General features: G+C 38.9%; 4 protein-coding genes across 4 annotated transcripts in view; 2 read left to right on the forward strand and 2 right to left on the reverse strand.

Annotated features, from left to right (window-relative positions):
* The window catches only part of LOC145498382 (uncharacterized), a 397,197-nt gene that overhangs the window by 330,902 nt on the left and 46,879 nt on the right, over positions 1 to 19,416 (reverse strand). The gene's annotated exons all lie outside the window — the stretch shown is intronic.
* Positions 1,563 to 8,469, reverse strand: LOC145496816 (uncharacterized). The gene is made up of 6 exons (XM_081476565.1): positions 8,364 to 8,469; positions 7,358 to 7,458; positions 7,007 to 7,088; positions 6,206 to 6,294; positions 5,034 to 5,110; positions 1,563 to 3,678 (listed from the first exon to the last, which is right to left on the reverse strand). Exons 1-6 carry the CDS (start codon positions 8,466 to 8,468, stop codon positions 3,575 to 3,577), a joined length of 558 nt encoding a protein of 185 aa, XP_081332691.1. The 5' UTR covers position 8,469; the 3' UTR covers positions 1,563 to 3,574.
* On the forward strand, positions 8,627 to 10,459 carry LOC145496813 (uncharacterized). The gene is made up of 3 exons (XM_081476563.1): positions 8,627 to 9,255; positions 10,019 to 10,060; positions 10,203 to 10,459. The coding sequence occupies exons 1-3, from the start codon at positions 8,628 to 8,630 to the stop codon at positions 10,400 to 10,402; spliced, it is 870 nt and encodes a 289-aa protein (XP_081332689.1). The 5' UTR covers position 8,627; the 3' UTR covers positions 10,403 to 10,459.
* LOC145496814 (pre-rRNA-processing protein TSR2 homolog) lies at positions 10,457 to 17,724 on the forward strand. Its single transcript, XM_081476564.1, has 5 exons — positions 10,457 to 11,449; positions 12,570 to 12,661; positions 13,274 to 13,474; positions 15,331 to 15,442; positions 17,126 to 17,724. The coding sequence occupies exons 1-5, from the start codon at positions 11,260 to 11,262 to the stop codon at positions 17,203 to 17,205; spliced, it is 675 nt and encodes a 224-aa protein (XP_081332690.1). The 5' UTR covers positions 10,457 to 11,259; the 3' UTR covers positions 17,206 to 17,724.

Here is a 19,416-nt window from a genome sequence, read left to right on the forward strand (position 1 = left end):
CTCTACCCAGTGTGGCGGTGGGGTTAATAGCGTGGGGCTGACGGGGCGGATAAAATAAAAAAAAAAAGATAATTTTTTTTCCGCCTGCCGTGCCCTCCACCATCCCTACCCACGGGCATTTTGTACTCTCTCCAGTTTCGCTCGCATCAAGAGACCAAGATGGCGGCCCGTCGAGCTCAAAGATCGACATCTACGATCTCACGGAAAAATAGGGGACTGTGAACAGTCTACATGAAAGTAAATTTGTAGGGGAACGCATTCCCATCTGAATTGTTTTGCACTGGCTCGTTTTGACATAGAGGCAAGAGGCAACTCGGATATGCTTATTAAAATAAGTCATGGAGGACAAATTTATGTGGACCATCGGTGCTATTTTTAGTTATAAAATAACTGAGCTACTACGCGCGCTCTCATTGGTCGATAGGTGTGTTTAGGATAGAGTAGGTAAACACGGTTGTGACGTTTTAGATTCGCGCGTATTTTTGACAATTATTTAATAAAAGCAATAGAACACTTTTTCCGTGTTTACATAGCCTCATCTAAACACTCGGGGGGGCGGGGAGGGGGGGGGGGGGTTTGGGAGATTTCTCCAACTGCTATGCAAACCCGAGACGTAGTCGAGGGTTTGCATAACTGTCTCGGATTCTCCGCACCCTCCTCGTATTAAGATGAGGCTATGTAAACACGGAAAAAGTGTTCTATTGCTTAAATGCTACCAAACAATTTTTGAATGTAATTCCAGGCGGAATACGATGACATAGGCGGAAACGTATTGCGTTTAAGTTACGTCTTCAATCGCGCACTTGAGGCAGGGGCGGATCCAGGATTTTTCTTAGGGGCGTGACTGACTTATGAGGTAAACAAATTTTACAAGCGAATACAAAGGTTTCATTTCAGGGGGGTATGCACCCCCTGCACCCTCCCCCTAGACCCGCCCTCGTGAGGCCTGCTAAAATGGTCCTATCTGCCACACTCATTGTTTTGCTTTGCTCCTTGTTTGGGCTTGTGAGGAGATTCACATTTGAAACCTAGTGTTTACTTGAAAATGTATTTTTACAGAGAAACTAAATTTGGTTTTCCGACGTTTTTAAGACTGATCAAGAAATCCAAGACGGCAGCTCGAAGATGACAGCTGCTTGTGTAACACGCGCGAAGTATTTAGCACATGATATGACGTCATCACTTCATTGCATACCTTATGGAAACATTTACCTCTCTACGCTCGTCAATTCGAAACATTAACATCCCCAACCGGCAAACCCCCGAGACATTTTGAATTTTCAGTTGGTCAAACTCCCATCCCCCAGGGACAGAATGGTGTTCAAGTGGTGTGTAAACCTTTTGAGGGAATTGTTTTTGATCAACAATATATACAAAGCACAGTGTTGTCTCTTGATACTTTCTGCAAGTCTTCACCATGAACGTGAGGCAACGCCTTCAAATCCCCCCTACCCCTCCCAAATGGTGTCAAATTCCCCAGCCCAATATCATCCACTGATGTAGCCTGTTCCAGGATCTTATTTTTCTCAGTGGGGACGATCGAAAAAGCGCGGGGGGGGGGGGGGTTTGTAAGAGGGGCGAGTTCTGGGAGAGAAAAGGTCCCGCTCGTCGTCCGCTTGCTTTTTCGATCGTCCCCACTGACTGAGATCCTGGAACAGGCTACCACTGATGTCGAAGGTTCAATAGTTCGTACAAATTACGAAAAACCTCTCTTCGCAAAGTCGACATTTACGATTAACCTTCCTAACTGTAGAGATTGTTCTTGCAACTTTTGTTCTTCTCTACAACTAGAGATTCATTCAAAAAGCATAACTACACCCTACAAAGACTATAGCAAAGTACCCACCCGGAGATGAAAAATAGAAAGATTTCCACAAATCCTTCTTCAGCACTGAAAATAATTCTTCTTAGGTTTATATTATCATTTTTATTCATCAACAAAACTCATTGCGAAATGCACTTACATAAAAACTGAATGATAAATTGCACAAAAAAAACCTTCTGTACTGTTTGTTACCTTCTGACATTTTGGGGTTTTTCTTTCTTTTTTTTTTTCTTTTCCAGACATTTGTCTATCTTATTGTGCTTGAACTGGCTTTCCTAATGCCTGCACAAAAGTAAGCCAGGTTAGACTTAGATGCACAAACGTCAAAGTGCAGAGCGCACCAATATAAGGCACAACCAGATGCTAGGATATGAGCAGACCCTCCTTTTACTTAGTTTTATCACAAGAGGATTTCACGCAGAAAGTTCTTCTTGTGTGCTTTCTTTTCCACTGCCTCCACAGACTAAGAAAACAGAAGGGAGACCAAAGGATTTCACGTCGTCATTTTTTTGTACACTTTCTTTTCCATCCTGCTCAACAGACTCGGGTGATTAGGCTGAGCTCAGGAGATGACTGACATTCCAGGATACAGACTTAGAAAAAAGAGAGGATGCTAATGGCCTAGCAGTTGGTTGTATTTTGATAAGCCAAGATTATATTTAAAAACCTTCAAAAATGTCAAAACCTACAGTCACAAAATCAAACACCTCCCATCTCTCATATGACGCTCTTACAACTGAGCTTAATATACCAAGAGTAGTGCAGTAAGCTTCAAATCTGAATCCAACTTCCATGGGAAGTAATAAGAAAACACCAAAATGTGTCCATTAGTAACTAAGAAAATTGTCTGTCTCCTCTTGCAATTTAAAATATATTACATCTTTTGCAAAACAAAAAAAGATTCTCTCATGTGAAACGTCAACAGCCCCACCCAATGTCAACTCTTATAATCACAGGGGCATCCCACGCTCATTGTGTGACTCTTTTATAGGTGGAAATAATGTAGAAAAATGTACAATTGTATTTAGCAGCTAAACATATGAAATAGTATCAACTTCCCTTAACTTCCATTTATGTTAATTGCGTCATTCTCCGTGATTTTAGTTTTGGAAACAATTTAAAATGGTCTAAAACACCACAGAAAGACAATACACAAACAATGCCAGAGAAGGTACAGTACTACTTAGTACTAAAATTCCCTAAAGTGTTCATGGCATTCCTGTGTGAGTCTTCTTGAGTTTTATAACAGTGAGAACTGTGCCCTTTAAACCTTAAAAACCTTCTACAAAGTATCTCCCCCGCAAAGGTATCTTACACATCTATTTCTGACAAAATATTGTTTTGAACTACCAGTAACTAAAATAATTTTAAAGATGTCTCTACAGTGGTAGAGGAAAGAAAAAAAGTTAACTAAGTCAGTTAGTATACATAAATCACCACTGGAATAATCAAACACACCTATTGCTTACATGTACCTCATCCAAATTTACAAAATATGTCTTCTTCTTTTTGTTGCTGTTGTTGTTATAATTGAACTCTCAGCAATATGAACATCATGGTAAAAGAAAACAAAATCTTCATTTGCAAATGAAAAACATGTTACAACCTATCACAGCAGTTTCATTCAAGAGGAAAATAGTGCAACAATATGCTACAATTGAACAATATACTGCTAAGACCTGCTTCTTGCCACTAAACAGTTAACAGCTCAACAATAAGAAAACAAACAAGTAGTGACAATTGTACAATTTACACTTCACAGAATAGACCGCAGTTGTGAGAAGATATATGCTTACGAAGCCAATCATGTGCAAAAGCATCATTTCGGTACCTTGGAAAGAAAGGCAATGAGCCTGCAAGAAAATGAGGTTGTGCGGTTAATCACTAAAAAGGATTGGAATGAATTTGATTCATAATTATTGAGACTTTACACCTTCCCTGTCTAAAGCTACTGGTCATACATGTACATACATATCCCAAAATTTGCTGCCTGCAGAGTTTCCCACTGGTCAACCACGACTTTTCTTAGGTAAACCCGCTGACCAGGGATTCATGCGCTCGGCCAAATGTGTCGGCCATGTTTGTGTTTCGAACACTGCCAACAATCTGAAGGACTTGCTTGTTATTTCTCATCTTACGGAGTTCTTGTAAGCGTCTTCACTTCGCTAGCTAAGTTTAGTTGCACTGCATTGTCATCTTTGTGTTCCTGTTCGATTGTAGAATGGTTCCTTCATCGTTGGCATTAAAGTGAATTTTGCTCATCGAGAAGGCTGTTTCTTCACTGCGCACCCACTCATACTCCAGCATAGAGTGAGGTACTTGTACGTAAGGGTAAGACACCTGGCCCAGGAATATACCATTAAGACCCTGGCCTGGGATTGACCCCGATTGCTTCAACTAGTCCCAATGCAATTATTACAACATTACACAGTATTAAGTGGCCAAATCTCCCACAAACTGGTTAGGTGGGTAAAGTCTGCATACGAGCCAAGTGGCCCATCAAGCTAGAACTCATCCCAGTTTCTGTAGCATAAAGTGACTAGAAGTATTACTATTCCACCCCCCGGCCCTCAAATTATGGGATTCTAGTCCATCACAGGGTTACCCCCAGCATTAAATATGCCAGTAACCATTTATACACCTAGGTGGAGAGAGGCACTGTGAGAGTTAAGTGTCTTGCCCAAAAACACAAAACAATGGCCCTGGCCAGAGCTTGAACCCAGACCGCTTGCTCCAGAGATGAGCGCACTAACCATGAGGCCACCACACCTACCACAAACTGACCAGAAAATAATTCTGATGTTTTAAAGAAACTGTATGATCAGAAACTAGAAGAAGATGCCCTGCTGTTTAAAGAATGGAAACCGCTACCCCTGAAGAAAATATAACCACTGTTATTTTGGTAATGTACATGTACACAGTCGGGTGATGATAATATTGGTGCGTTCCTTTGGGGTGATCTGGATCTGGATCCCATTCAGTTATCCAAGACCACAGAGATCATGGAACCTCAAAGGAACTGATTAATCAACTCTGGTCATGGATTCATTGGTTCCTTTGATGCACCATGATCTAAATGATCTAGGATTGCTGATCTTGTTCTGATCATCCCAAAGAAATACACCCATTATTTACTTATAGCACTTTTGACCACTTGAACACTTAGGACCATGTACAGTAAATATTCATCCACATGCAGAACATTCACCTTCATCATGCCTTTTCTGGTGTCGTTTTAGTTTCCATGGAGCATCAAAGGTTGCTAAACAACCTCGCTCTTTACACCTACAATATAACAATGATTTGAACACAAAATTTCAAAAACAAGATAACACAAAAGAACTAAAATCTCCTCACTATGCCTTTCAGTAACACATAGACTCTGCTCAATCAAACGTTTTGTGTTTTGCTGCCATCATTCATCTTAGTGGACCTCCCAGGAAACAGAAGTTTACTTCAAAAGGTTCAAAAGGATAAGTCTATAGGTTGTGATTGGTAGGTAATGCATTTTGTTTGTTTCTGTTATTCAAGGTTCACTGGCTGTCATCTTAATAAAACAATAGTTGAAGGCAGCCAAAAATGCAACGTACTACTAGTTGCATTTTGAGTTTTGAGTTCACATGTTATTGAAAGGCATAGTTATGTAGCTGATTGATTGGTTACACTGGACCACTGTGACAGTGGATATTAACATGCAACATTCAATAATGACAGTGGTAACTTTTTCAAGTCTATTAATAGTAATTAAAAACATTATTTCTAAAAGCTGAAGTTACATTTATGTGAATAATGTTCAATATCAAAAGTTCAGTCTGGAGAACATATATAATTCTAATTCTAATTGCATATTGACCCACAAAATGAAACATGCCACCTTGTGTAGTGGTATTAGAGACATCATAAGATACATGACAGTGCTCAATGGATTGCTTTTCATTTGGTTAATAATGAGGACTGGCAAAGTGATTAAACCTGGTTTGTTGTACAGATTACAACAGCTATGACAATAATGAACATACATAATAAAACAAATCAAAACTGTGGAGCTCGAGGCAGTGATGCCAAGAGGGAAGGGTACCGAACTCAAAATCCAGAGGTTGCAGGTTCAAGTAACTTCTGTTCTGACCATGAAGTCGTTTCTTGGTAGACCTTGATCAACTCCTTGGTCATGTTTGTACATGTATATGGCCAACTGGTCTGTCTCCTGCAAGCTGGGATTTTTCAAGCCTCTTATGTTTAGTTGATATATTTGTTTCTTTCAGTATAAGTGACATGCCTGTAAGCTACATGTAGTTAGGTGTAGCTAAGCGCACTGACCACTACAAACAACAAAATTTGAACATTTTTCAACATTTGGATACAATTATTATGACTACTGACCTAAAGGGCTTCTCACTGGTGTGTACAAACTGATGAATCCTGAGTAGTTTAGACTTGCTGAACTGTTGATTGCATCCATCAAAGCTACACTGCAAATATACATGGTGACAGAGGATTAAAATAGAGTGAACACATAACATGATTCAACGTCAGGCATATAACACAACATGGATAGCTAGCCAAGATGCTTGTCTTTGGTATGTAAGGTACCCCCAACATATTTACCACTTCTTGGCTCTAAACAAGTGGAATCAAGGGTGGTCCCATTTATACACCTAGCTGAATGATCACAAGCATTGGTACACTGGAAACTAATTTAAGGTATACAAGATAATGTAGTCTGGTTTTTAATAGTTAGTGCAAGCAAAAATATAGATGATGCAGGCACTTAGTATTGCATGTAAGCAGAAATGCACACAGTAGATTTTCCATTTTCAATTCACATTTTCTTTTACTTGAATATCCTACGCATTTATATGCTTTATGTCAGGATCTAAATTCACAGCAAAGGCCAAAAGGACAGTCAGCATCTTCATAATTCTTATGCTAATTAAAGCTTGTATACTCAGGCCTCAGCATCACATGTACAGGCCATTTTCAATTGAAAGGCTCTTTGCTATATATAATAATGAATATCAGAGCCACTTGTGTCCCAGTTATTGAAAACTAGTCTAGCTTAACAAAAGCTTTCCAAGGCAAGAACTCTTGAAAACCCAGGCTCAAGCCAAAAGGACTACAGTCCATTAGTTTATATTAAATATAAATCTCCCATGGCATACATAAAATAACTTGGTAGCTTACCTTGAAGGGCCTGTTGTGTGCCCTCTGTTCATGACGCTTGGAATTGTGCTTAGTCATAAATAACATATCACATTGGCTGCATCTAATATTCAAAGCATGAAAAAAAAAATTATTGGCATCACACTACTGTATGTCTTAAAAATACTCGCAACTGATGTTTGAAACAGAAAGGTTTTGAGGTTAACGACTTGATCTCATGACTAGATAAACAGCCCTCTAGCAATTACAGTGATTTCATCACTCGGGTTACAGAATCCCATTGAAAAGGCTGGCTACCCTAAAAAAAAGCAACTTCAAGAAACCTGGATATTCTTGCAAGTAGCATATTGAATAGTGAAAAGTAACACTGACTTGAATATTTTCTCGCCATCGTGCGACAGTAAATGCCTCTTCAAATGAACGGCTCTAACAAACGATTTTTCACATCCCTCATGAGGACACACACAGGGTCTCTGAAAATAAAAAAAAATGCAAAACATGTAATATATATATATATATTTTTAATGACTGCTTACACACAGCTGATCAATAAAGCTATATGTATGGCAACCTCTACTGACATTGTTGTTTACATCTGGTATTTATGAATGTATCTGATGAACAAACTGTTATTATTTCAAAATAATAAACAAGTGGTGAGGTAGATATCTATTTAGTAAATCTTAAAATTCATTTGCCTGGTTGGAATTACTTAATACAGGGATACATTGCAATTTAGATTTATGCTCATTTAGGGAAATCAAACACTTTCAATGGAACACAGTTGTTGGGTTGCAAAACCAGAGATTTGTGTCACAACAAGGTTGAGCAACCTGGCACCAACTCTGCACACAAGTGTCTACAGTACCACTAACCCCTTCTCCCCGGCCGTTCAAATTGTTTAGGATGGATCCTAAGCCACCTTCATAAAGTGTATATTTATGGTGGGAATGGAATTGGAAACACTTCCTGTTTCACACAATGGGTCGTTGCCAAAAAATTGAATGTTCAGAGACTTTCCTAAGGTACCGAGGGCAAGGAACCGGGAATGAGCGATCGCTTTCAAAAACAAACTAAGCAATGAACGCGATCGAAGACATGGTTTGTTGTTGTGCGCCTCTGCCGAAACTAAATGTAAACCCCGTAAAAATAAAACCCGACGAGAATTTAAAATAAGCCAGTCAAATAAAACATAAAGATCACAAATAAACGGACAAGAATTCCCTAAACGCAGTTCGCATGTTTTAATTGATTCTCGCGCGCAAAAACGTACCCTAAACGTTTTCATTGTTCATGCCGGTATTTACACCCATCATTTGTGTCATGCAGGCAAGAAGCGTGTCTCTAAACATTAACAAACCAAGAAAATGCAATTTACCTCCCCAGTGTGCATCCGCTTGTGTTCGATCAGTCGGATTTCCTTGCTAAACGCTTTCCCACACCCTCTGAAATCACACACGTGTCGACTTTGTTGAGCGGCCATTTTGTTTGTGTTTGTTTTTACCGCTGACCACCAAACAGTGCACTGAATCTACCCACAAAGCCACAGAAGACTGGCCTTGTCAAAATGGCGGATGTGTAATGGTTTGAAGCAAATTAAACTTTCAAGATACCCATCTAAGACACTAAGCTAGCTTGGTAGATGGCAGATTCACGGGATAACCAGCACAATCAGGAAAACCAGTACGGCAAAGACCATCATTGGACAAGAGAAGATTTTGCTGCGTGTGCTTCAGCCAATGCAAATTACTATTATCAAATGTCGTTGTGGTGGTGGAACACATACTTGCACAATTTGCACGCCGGAACTCATCCTTGGGCCAGTCAGTTTACAGATCAAAGCTGCGAGTGTACAGAAAGAAGTTTGATCGAAGAAGACGCTTGCGAATGCTGCCAGAATGACGAAGGCACCTTTGAGTCGCAGAGACATCAAATGAATCAATGCAAGGACTGTCCACAGCAGTATCCAGGCCCTCCCTGGCAGAGATTGCCGGAGGAGTATTCCAGTAGTAGTGGAAATCACCGTGATTTTCGTTTGAGGCAGAACAATGATTCTGATAAAGATAATGTTGATGATAATGATAGTGACGATTGCGCAGGTGGTGATGAGGATTGCAATGATCGCATTGATGATGATGATGATGATGATTGTGATGATAACAGAAACGACAATGATGATGATGAGGACAGTGATATCCATATGGAAGTTGATGACAATTTTAGAAAATTCTTAGAACAGTCAGAGAAACACAGACAGGAACGCGAGCAGAGTAAGTTGACATCTATTACACCATTTAGGGCTAAAAAGTGAACAGCTTTGGGTCTCTCATAGTCTCCTTCGCAGACATTATTAGGGTCTTCATGCCACGCTTCTTCCCCCCTAAGTGGGAGAGAGGCATTGTGTGACAACCCTAATAACAGTTGCGAAGGAGGCTAAGTTTCTCCCTGTGATATTAATGTATATTTGTCAAAATGCAGGTGATGAGAGTTAAGAACAGGGACATTCCCTAACACCAAATGCTCAGAATTATCATATTATCTGGTATACAAAATTAATGTAACTAATAAGGACCTCTGGACCATGGAATTAGTTCCTTGGATATGCCAAAAAAAATTCCTTTCCTGTTTTGGAAGGAAGATAATTTATTTTAAAAGCTTAAAGGTGACCAAAGTAATAAGAATAAGATATTTCCCTTGGTAACAGCCATTATTAGCCAATTTGTGGGTACATCTCAGGAAAGCACTCATAGTATTTACATGTAATTGACTTTGCAGTTTAAGCTGAACAGATAACGCTACAGTGTGAAGTTCAAATGCTATCTGTGTGAAACCTTATTCTCTGTCTCTGAGGTTGTCATTTTAAGTATGTTCCACATGTATCAGAATACTGTTCAGTAGTAATAAATAACATTTTTCCTGGCTCTGTTTACATCAGATGTAGCCTAAATTCAGCAAAAGAATGGTCACACAGTTCTTTACGCAGAAATCAAGCTTATTGATTTATTTCCTTTCTCTTCCTTTTACATTTGTCAGGAAAGCAAGAAATATTACAAGCCAAAGATGAGTACATTGAAGGTGAGTAGCAGTACTTTTGAGAACTGACAGTAGTGTTACATGCATCGACATCCTGCTGAATCATAAATTTGATAATGTTAAAGTTACTTTCACATTAGAAATTAATTTCCTAACCAGATTTGTCTTTGTTTTGTCTAAACAGTTGGTTCAATTCATCTGAACACAACAACACGTGCTCCATCAGAACAACCTGGTGCAAAGAGGAAAGCAGAAATGCAAGAACTCTATGGCAAACATGCCTCAGCCATTATGTCTCTTGAGGCATCACTTCAACTCAACTATGACAAAAACTGTGATTTGAGACAGCCAATCTTTTGGCCCAGTATTCCTCTGAAGTTTTGATTTTATTATTGTAGGACATTTTTTTTCTTTATTAAAATTGAGCAATTTTGGTCTCTACAGAGCCTTTGTTTTAAGTGGTAAAAGTCTGTCTTCCTAACTTGTTTCGCATTCCCATTGTCCCTGGGAGATTTGGTGACCCTTACTGGAGACCATGAAGTTTGGTCTGTATTCAAGAGAATCCTGGGTAATCCAGGAGAGTTGGCATAGATGTTGCGCAGTAACAGGTTTATAACTGATGCAGAGATAATAATAAAAGCATTTTTCGTTAATGAAAACAAAAACTGTCAATGAAACTGCAAGGAATTAAGAGGCCTGTATTTAGCAGGGTATCCGTGAGGCCTCAGTTCCCTTTCTCCCATCCCCAGAGATGCCAACCTAAAAAATTCAAAATCCAGGACATCACCATTTTTACCTTGTATGACCCTAAAAAAAGTTGCTTAAAGCAGAGCTGTGCAAATTAAACCTCAAAAATGCATCAAATATCAAAAACTTTCCCCCCAAAAATGCCAAAAGTTTGCCAAAATATGCCTGAAAAATGTATTTTATGCGTTTTCATGTGTGTTGTCCAGAACATTTGGTGATCTGTATGGGAAACCGGGAGACTCAGTATGTATCCGGGAAATTTGCAGATAATCCAGGAGAGTTGGCATAGATGCATCCCTTGTTTTTTCCCTTATCCCCTCTCCATTACATCCATCCCTCCCCACTCCCCCAAGAGAGAGTATGTCTACGAAAGGTACCTATTCATCCAGGAATACATGTCCATGCTATTGCTTCATTACATAAGTTGTGGATTTCACATGTGAAGACCCCAAAGACAAGGTGAGAATGCGCCCGCGGTAACTTCAACCAGCGGTATGTCAAAAACTATTACAAATTCCAAAATGGCGGACGCGAGTTCGGATATTTTGTTCGATTCTGTTCGGTTTGTTTTAAGCAATTGGACAGTCATACAACTAGCCGTAGAACATGGATTCGGAGGAAGGGACACTGCCGAAAAAGCAGAATGGATGGTGAATGTTATAAACCAAGTGCTAAGAGAAAATGGTCAGTATTCATATTTTTGAAGCTTCTCAAACCGTTCACGTGTTCTGTACCTTTTTACAGCAGTGCCGGTCGAACCGTGAAATGCCTTACCCATTTAAATACTTATCCATACTTTTCCATTATTTAAAATGATTGTTAACAAGATCATAATCAGAGTTGTTGTTTTAATGATCGTGATGGTTAGACTGTAAACGTTTAGTACACATTTTTTACTTTCGGGCTTACATTTTTATCATTTTATTTCACAAATACATGTATGTCGATCATACAAGTAGAAGCTTTATAGTTATACGTGATGTTGACATAGCCTAGCAGTATCATTCTTCCAATGACTTTTGGTGTCTCGGAAATTTGGTTGCCACTAGATTCACAAAAGAGTAATATAGTTGATTTGATCGGTAGTGTAGCAGCCCTCGTAAGCTGTTATTGTTTTATTACTGCTGCAGCTGTTATTGTTAGGGGCATTGTTTCTGTTGTTTGTTCTATTGTCCTCTCAAAGGCTTTCAAGCCATTCATGTGAGACCTTACGAGAGCTGCAACATGGCCTGATTTGATTGCATGTGAAATACCCAGTGCCTAGTTGGTCACAGGTCTTTGATTAACCTTATTAATTAATATGTATCAATAATTAGTATGGGTTATCGCATGAGAATGAGTAAAAGTAAGGATAAATATCATGTGTGTTTTGGGAAGTTGCAGAAGAGTGGCTTGGAAGTTTCTGCAACTTCCGAAAACATAGTCAAATGATATTTATTAAAGTTAATTTTACAAGGAGTAACATAGTATCAGCTGTAACCACCAAACTCATCCACCGTTTAATACAACTTCTGTTACTTCTTGGGCTCCTGGCCCTATTGACACTGCAATATTCAGCTGAGAAAAGTCCACCAAGCTTCAGTGTCTACATCTTTACAGCTGATACTTAGTTTTGAAAGATTGTCCACAAGATTGTCCAAAAGAGTAATTATTGGAACTTTTCACAGGCTTTCTGTAGAAGCGTTGTTACCTCTTCATGTGTTGCTAATCCCTGTGTCACTAACATTACATTTTAATTGGCACATATATTATATACATATAGTACATGTGCATGCTTGTGCCGATTTATGTTACTCTTTTTCAGAAACCATAGAAAATTATGAATTAGAAGATTATATTGAGGAAATTTTATTCAATGAATTCCACACTGTGGCTGAAGATGGAAGCTTACCAAAGGTTAGCTAAATTCATAGTTACTGTAATTTATTTTCTAAATCTGCATTTTGTCTGAAATGAAAGGTTATCAGTTTAAGATTCCTTTGAAGACTGGTAAACTGCAAATCTCATTAGTCAAATGTCATTTTTGAACTCTTGATTAATAGTTTAAAAGTTATCTGACCGGCAATTTAAGAATGTAGGGTAGGTTAAGTACACAATGTAGTTTTTCAGTTAGGAAAGAAGAATTTTTGTCAGCAAAATTTCTCAAAGAAAAACTTGACTATTGTTGACCATATTACACAAAATACAGAGTGCTTGTATGTGACATATTCCCATGGCCATTTTGTCATTCAAAACAGAAAAGTTGCAGTAATAGACCATATGTGTATTCATGGCATTGGACTAGAACTAGCTTGCAACTGAGGTTAATGCAGGGAGTGTTTTCAAATCCAAATCACATTTATCTCTTTTTGATGATATTCCCTTGCGTAAGCCTCCATTGCAAGGTAGTTCCAGTCTAATACCGAGAATACAAATATGGCCTATAATTTGTTGTTAACTAATGTTTTTTAATTAGCTGCATACATGTCCCTGTGTTAAAAGAAAGTTAATTACTTTTGTGCTCTTTAGGTTGTTCAGAAACTGTGTGCATTTCAAAGACTATGGAAGGAAGGAAACACAAAGCAGATCCAACAAGAAATTAGTTCAGCTCCAAGACAAAAACTTACACCGTGTGTCAAAAGCAAAGCAGTGACAAGTGACAGTGATAGTGATGATGATGATGACAATAATGAGGCAGGTGCACGAGCTCTATGTAATGGACATCAGGAGGTAATAGAAAGCATTGTTCCTTTTTAGGTCTCTGTGGGACAGTGGTTCATTACATTGTGCACGCACCAAGATTGCTGCTCTCAAGTGCAGGGGTTTCATTAATGTTTTCAGCAGGAGGACAACTAGTTTTCACAGGCAGACAAAACTATTTGTACCCTGGTCCCAGAGAGTTTTCTTGATTTTTCTTCCTTTTGCGAAGCGGCGACCACAAGTCACGAAGCGGCGAGAAAGAAAAACCTCTGGTTACCTTGGACTTGAATCTCACTTTCATGCAGATGCCAGCTGTCAAACATGTCAAATTGATAATTACTTATCAGCTGCTAATGGTTTCCACACGGATGGTGGAGAGTGGTATCACTTGACCTACTTGGCCGGGGTCAACACGCGTGTTTGCAAGAATTAATGTTTTTATCTGCAACGATCGCGAAGGCTCTGTCTTGTTAAACATTACTACGGAGCATGTTTCTCCACATACTCATTTTGTAAGAGGGACTCAGGACTTCCAAATAGCAAGGCATAAACTTCTTGTCTCCGCTGCTCAAACTGGCCACTGAAATGGCACGGTTTCGCAGTTCGCGGATACGAGAGTCCACAAAAGATTTAGAGGATACACAACCAGAATTGTGGCATGATGAGGGTATGAATAACCTGACAGGTACAGGTATTTGCAGACATCAGGGAACAACTGAAATATAATTGATTTTCCATGTCTGGTTGGCAGTATGGTAAACAATACATCTTTGCAATTTATGACTGCGAGCAAGGCTTTCTTTTGATTTTTTGTGAGACTTTCAATCTCTGGAAAACGCTCCTCGAGTACCGAAGTCAAAATTCTTCAAAGACACTGTCAGAAACATAATTCATATCAAACACAGGCGAATCTTGAACGTATATAAACTGAGAACTGAAGTATTTTGCAAACAAATTCCTTCCCTGGTAGAGAAGCAAAATTTACCTCAAGAAGTGCAGTGACAGATATCCCCACCGTCCCCTCGGTATTACCAATCAAACGAACCAGTCATATTGATTTGCGTGTTTGTAGAAATATCAACCAATCTGAGCCCTAGGGTCAGATCCTGACCCTGGCGTCTGCATGAAAGTGAGATTCAAGTCCAAAGTAACCAGAGATTTTTCTTTCTCGCCGCTTCGCAACTCGTGTTTTCACCGCTTCACAACTCTCTTGTAGCTCTCTCGTAGAAAAATCAAGAAAAACCTCTTGGACCAGGGTAGACTATTTGTCAAGAACTGAACTTCTTTATTAGAAAAACTTTCCCCTAGATGGTCAAACCAGCTGAGCAAAATCGCCCTCACAGCTGGTCACATTGTGCGGTGCCTTGCCCTTAATGAAACCCCTGTAAATGTCTGAATGCTCTGAAATCCTCTTCCTTCAAGCCTAAAAATAAAGCAGTTACTGAAGAGATACATGTAAGCTTTGTATACTTCCTATGGGCAGAGTATTGAATAGGTTTCATCCACTCAGTGTATACATGTAGTCCAGTAATTTGGTTTGCCGAAGTGCTACTCTTCAAATAACGTTCTCGCGCAAAAGGTTTTTTACATTTGACCATTTTGAATTTTATCATGGTGCATAAGCCTCCAGAGGACACTGTTGGTACATGAAGTTGGCTTGGTCTTGTTAAATGTCACAAATACCGGTAGTTAATTTTTTTTTTTTTTTTTAAACTAAAACTTATTATTCCTTCACTCATATCTTCTATATTAATATATTATTTGGCCTGGAACTTCATTAACCCCCAATTCTTACCTCTCACTATTACTAACATAAACACAAAAAATGGGAAGATGACAAGGACACAGGTATGGTGTAGATTAACACTTCTTTATTCGTGTTTTAGGACGACAGGACAAACAATTCTTCAGTAAGTCAACAACTCGACGATCTTCACATCTCCGACAAAAACACTCAACCTGAGCCAGACTGCTCACAGACAGAAACAAGAGGAAATGGTGAGTACTGCAAAAACAAAGCATCCTTTGTTCCTGTCAATCAGTGGCTCATCAATCACAGCACATAGGCTAACTGTGCTTTTCTGTCCCTGAGATACGGGTGGCAAGACGAAAAATAATGCGGTCTAACGTTGAACCTAACGGGACTAGGTCACGCTCTTTTTGAGGATTGTGTTACATACAGCCCTGCTTTGCAGTGAAAGTAGCGTTGCAACGCCCCAAATAATGACTGCAAACGAGACTTGTTGCTAACTATTACAAAGATGGAATGAAGCGTCTTATCATTGAATAAAAGTCATTGTGTAGTTTGGCTTTTTGTGGACGTCTATTTTATTTATTCATGGCTGACTAGTCGGACTAAACACATCTTTCATACAGTAATTATTTATTTATTTATTTATTTATTTATTTATTTATTTATTTATTTATTTATTTATTTATTTACTTTTAATGCAACTTAGCCTTTTATGGAAATTTAAAATCGATCATTCCAAGTTATTAGGAATAGCAAGTGCCTTGGTTTGCCTGTCCCTAGCTACGGCCCTGCTGTTTCCTGATTTATTAGTTTCATAACAACATGAGGAAAATCTAACAAAATCAGTGGCAAAACGCCGTTTGTCGTAAAACATAACTATTATTTTTTTGGTATTGCGTGTAGCTTGGTTTAAATTAATCAAATAGAAATCGTCTTTGTTCCAGTTTGCATGAAAACATTTCATGATTTGAAAAAATCAGTTTGCACCAAGTCAAATCACCAAATCACTAAGTTAGCAGCTAAGAAAACAGAAAGACAAAACAAAACAAAACAAAAACCTTAAAGTTACCTCTGTTAAGAACAGTGGCCAGGGAATGGATGTCGTCTAGGTCACCATGCTTCTCAGTTTGATTGAAAAAAAAAGTGTGAGCTCTCACCGATTTTTGTTTTTCTCTATGGCTAACGGAGTGGGAAAGATGTGCTGTTTTTTGCATGAAATTCTACTTTTGTACTCAGCGCTGTTTTTAACACTGATGCTAACCGCTTTGACGGTAGTGCAGCAGAGCTTGCAAGGAGTCTGAATTTCTTGTAAAAGTATGGACATCTGCAAACTAGTTTACCACACCTGGAGAAAGACTATGGAAAATAAGAATAGGGTTTTTCCAAACTGCATCAAAGCTCAAGCAAGTCGGTTTAATTGACGAAATCTTTCAGCCAAGTAGTCGGATTTCATGTAAATTTCACCTAAGCCAAAATATTCAATTGCAGAATCTCCAGAACTTTATCTACCCTAGCTCCTGACGTTACTGTTGTGTGGCCGCTTGCGTCGCAAATACTGTGCGTTCACATTTATTTAGTACTTCGTGGTTACATTTTAGCTAGGAATGTGCTTGGTTTATGTGGGTATCCGGTCGCTTCGCTCCATGGTTGGATCGCTCCAAGCTTGTCGAAGTCAGTTCGCTCCAATGCGCATAAAGATTATTCCTCGTTCTTTTATCCACTGCCAAGCCAAGCTCGGTTACCTGTGTGGAGCGATCTAACCATGGAGCGAAATGACTGTAAATCTTTTTGTGTCTGGGTAAAGAAAATTATGGTTCGGGAAACGTATAGCAAAAGTCTTGAATTCAACATCTAAAAGTTTGTTCGAATCCTGTACAATACATGTATGTATTTGTAATTCTCCTTATCTTTGTATTGCTCTTTTGTAGAACGTTCATCCATTCAGTCGCAAACGCAAGATCAAGACGAGGAAGGATGGGAAGTCGTGCGGAGATCGAAAAAACGTTAAATGATTGCCTCGAGCAAATGAACTTACATTTGAATTTTAGAAAAATGTAGAGTGTTTTTACGGCGGCCATATTAGTCCCAAACAAGAGAACTTTTTTTCAAAAGAAAAGAAGTCATTTCCCAAAGGAGGGAAATGTTATTGTTTCGGAACAATAACATGGCCGCCTTGACGTCATGTGAATACTCTCCAAACCTTGCTGTAAAAATAAATGCTGAATAATAACAAACACGGTGAACCTTGTTTGATTTCGCGCCCATTTTCCAGAGCCTAACAGGTCAAAAGTAGCTGTACCATGGCCAGGATTTTCTACTGCCTCTTTCAAAATATATTGCGCTGGTAGTTGAAATATAAACCAGGTTGGCACTAATAATTTCTATGTGCCACATTCGAGTTATAACTTTTTGTGTCCTCCTCTCGATATGGCTTCAGGCTAGCTTTAAAACGTTAGCGGACAACAACCATTTCATTTCATGTTGCGAATCTTTAACTTTTAAGAAATAGAAAACATTTTTCGTGTTCTATCAAGCTCGAGATTTCTATCACGCATAGAAATCGAGGGCGAATAATCTAATTGTTTAGTATAGATCTACTAGTTGTTCAAAACTACGATCTAAGTCCTCTTCACAGACACTTCGAAAACGCAAAGAAGTGGCCGTCATTTTGTTAACAAGCGCACACTGCTAGGCTGCTCCCTATAATATTATAGTAAGTAGCGTAGCCAATCAGAGAACGGCATTCGTGATAGAACGCGGGTAGATTTACAATTAAACTCGATGGAAACACTGAAAACAATAGTTTCTAATGAAAACACCACGAGGAAAAGAAAGTAAAATGAAACGTAAATTTCGTTTATCAAAATGTAAATTCTCTTTGCCCTCTTCTCTTTGCATTATCACGTCAACAAATCGTGCTGCACAGCTTTTTAGTGCGTTGTTTCACTGCTCTCTAACAGGGTGTTTCTAAAACAACGCAAAGGCAAGTGACCCAGATGCAGAAAAAGGCTCACGTCCACTACGGTGAACAATCGTGACATCGTAAGAACGCAAAAACCCGCTAAGCATAGCGACAAGGGAAAAACATTGGTTCTTTTTGTAAGTTGAGTCGTTTTGTTCGAGTGTTTGTTTGCTTTTTAAAGTTCACCTACGTAAACTATAATTGAAAGGATTAAGAAAAAACACAAACCTGCTGGCGAGCGTCAAAGCACTTTTATAGTTTGAACAAAAGAAGATGATTGGAAGTCTTTATGTTGACGACCATCAAACATGGCAGCGATGACGTCACATGAAAACCGAAAATTCATGACGTATCAGTGAACGCTTGAAACTAGCTTATCGTTAAATTGCCTCAAATAATAGATTTCCACAACAGCAAACTGAAGTAAAAACTTTTTTGTACAAATTATTACAAACCTAGTACAGTAACTTCTTTTTCTCGTGAGTAATGTATGGACTAAATGTACTCTTGTGGTTGTCAGGAAACCTACTTGGTCCTATATGACTTGCGTAAATAAACCGCACAAATGAACTGAACACTTGATCAAAAACACGGAACACAAAGTCAAGTTTCTGACTCTTTACAAAATGTTACCGCTTTCTACCAGTGCATGTATGTTGCTTAGCCGCCAAGCCTTTGTCATTTCGGTCTCTCGGGATTGGTTGTAATTACCATCTAAAGCACTCTCCTTGTCTTAACTCACTCAGGAGGAAAATGATAACAATGAATAGACAAAATTTATTTAAGCGACACACGAAACAGTAATAACCCAGTGGAATGATAAACTATCCCTTCGAAATCTAAAGTAGAGAACTTTTCGCCCTGCTATCTTTGGATGTGACAAACGCAGAGACCATGGGCACGAGTTTGTTGCGGTGCGGCTGTGTCATGAATAAATTTAACAAATTGACGTTAGTTTTTCATACGTCTGTCCTGTTATTGATCATGGATTTCATCATAACATTGTCAAAGTAGCTGTGGATCCACGAGTCGATAGCCGAGTGGATCTGCAGACTACTTTGACATTGTTATGACGAAATGCATTGTCAATAACTGGACAGACTCATGAATAACCAACCTCAATTTGTTTTTTTGAGATAACAAATTGTCAAATTGGCCCCTCTCGCTGGTTGACGCGTTCCATAAATTATAAATTCATGTGTCTGTCCGCTTTTTGACAATGAAAATTGGCCAGTGAGCGAGTGAGAATTTCTGCAG

This window comes from Orbicella franksi, chromosome 9 (assembly GCF_964199315.1).
Source record: "Orbicella franksi chromosome 9, jaOrbFran1.1, whole genome shotgun sequence".
NCBI classification, from domain to species: Eukaryota; Metazoa; Cnidaria; class Anthozoa; order Scleractinia; family Merulinidae; genus Orbicella; species Orbicella franksi.

What these genes read in the sequence shown, in the direction of transcription:
- LOC145496816 (XM_081476565.1), bottom strand. Translation starts at nt 8,468, where the DNA reads ATGGCCGCTCAACAAAGTCGACACGTGTGTGATTTCAGAGGGTGTGGG. An exon ending in GATGGCGAGAAAATATTCAA is followed by an intron (nt 7,089 to 7,357) that starts GTCAGTGTTACT and finishes TTTGAATATTAG; the next exon opens with ATGCAGCCAATGTGATATGT. An exon ending in ACCAGTGAGAAGCCCTTTAG is followed by an intron (nt 5,111 to 6,205) that starts GTCAGTAGTCAT and finishes GTTATATTGTAG; the next exon opens with GTGTAAAGAGCGAGGTTGTT.
- LOC145496813 (XM_081476563.1), top strand. Translation starts at nt 8,628, where the DNA reads ATGGCAGATTCACGGGATAACCAGCACAATCAGGAAAACCAGTACGGC. An exon ending in CAGACAGGAACGCGAGCAGA is followed by an intron (nt 9,256 to 10,018) that starts GTAAGTTGACAT and finishes TACATTTGTCAG; the next exon opens with GAAAGCAAGAAATATTACAA. An exon ending in CAAAGATGAGTACATTGAAG is followed by an intron (nt 10,061 to 10,202) that starts GTGAGTAGCAGT and finishes TTGTCTAAACAG; the next exon opens with TTGGTTCAATTCATCTGAAC.
- LOC145496814 (XM_081476564.1), top strand. Translation starts at nt 11,260, where the DNA reads ATGTCAAAAACTATTACAAATTCCAAAATGGCGGACGCGAGTTCGGAT. An exon ending in CCAAGTGCTAAGAGAAAATG is followed by an intron (nt 11,450 to 12,569) that starts GTCAGTATTCAT and finishes ACTCTTTTTCAG; the next exon opens with AAACCATAGAAAATTATGAA. An exon ending in GACAGAAACAAGAGGAAATG is followed by an intron (nt 15,443 to 17,125) that starts GTGAGTACTGCA and finishes GCTCTTTTGTAG; the next exon opens with AACGTTCATCCATTCAGTCG.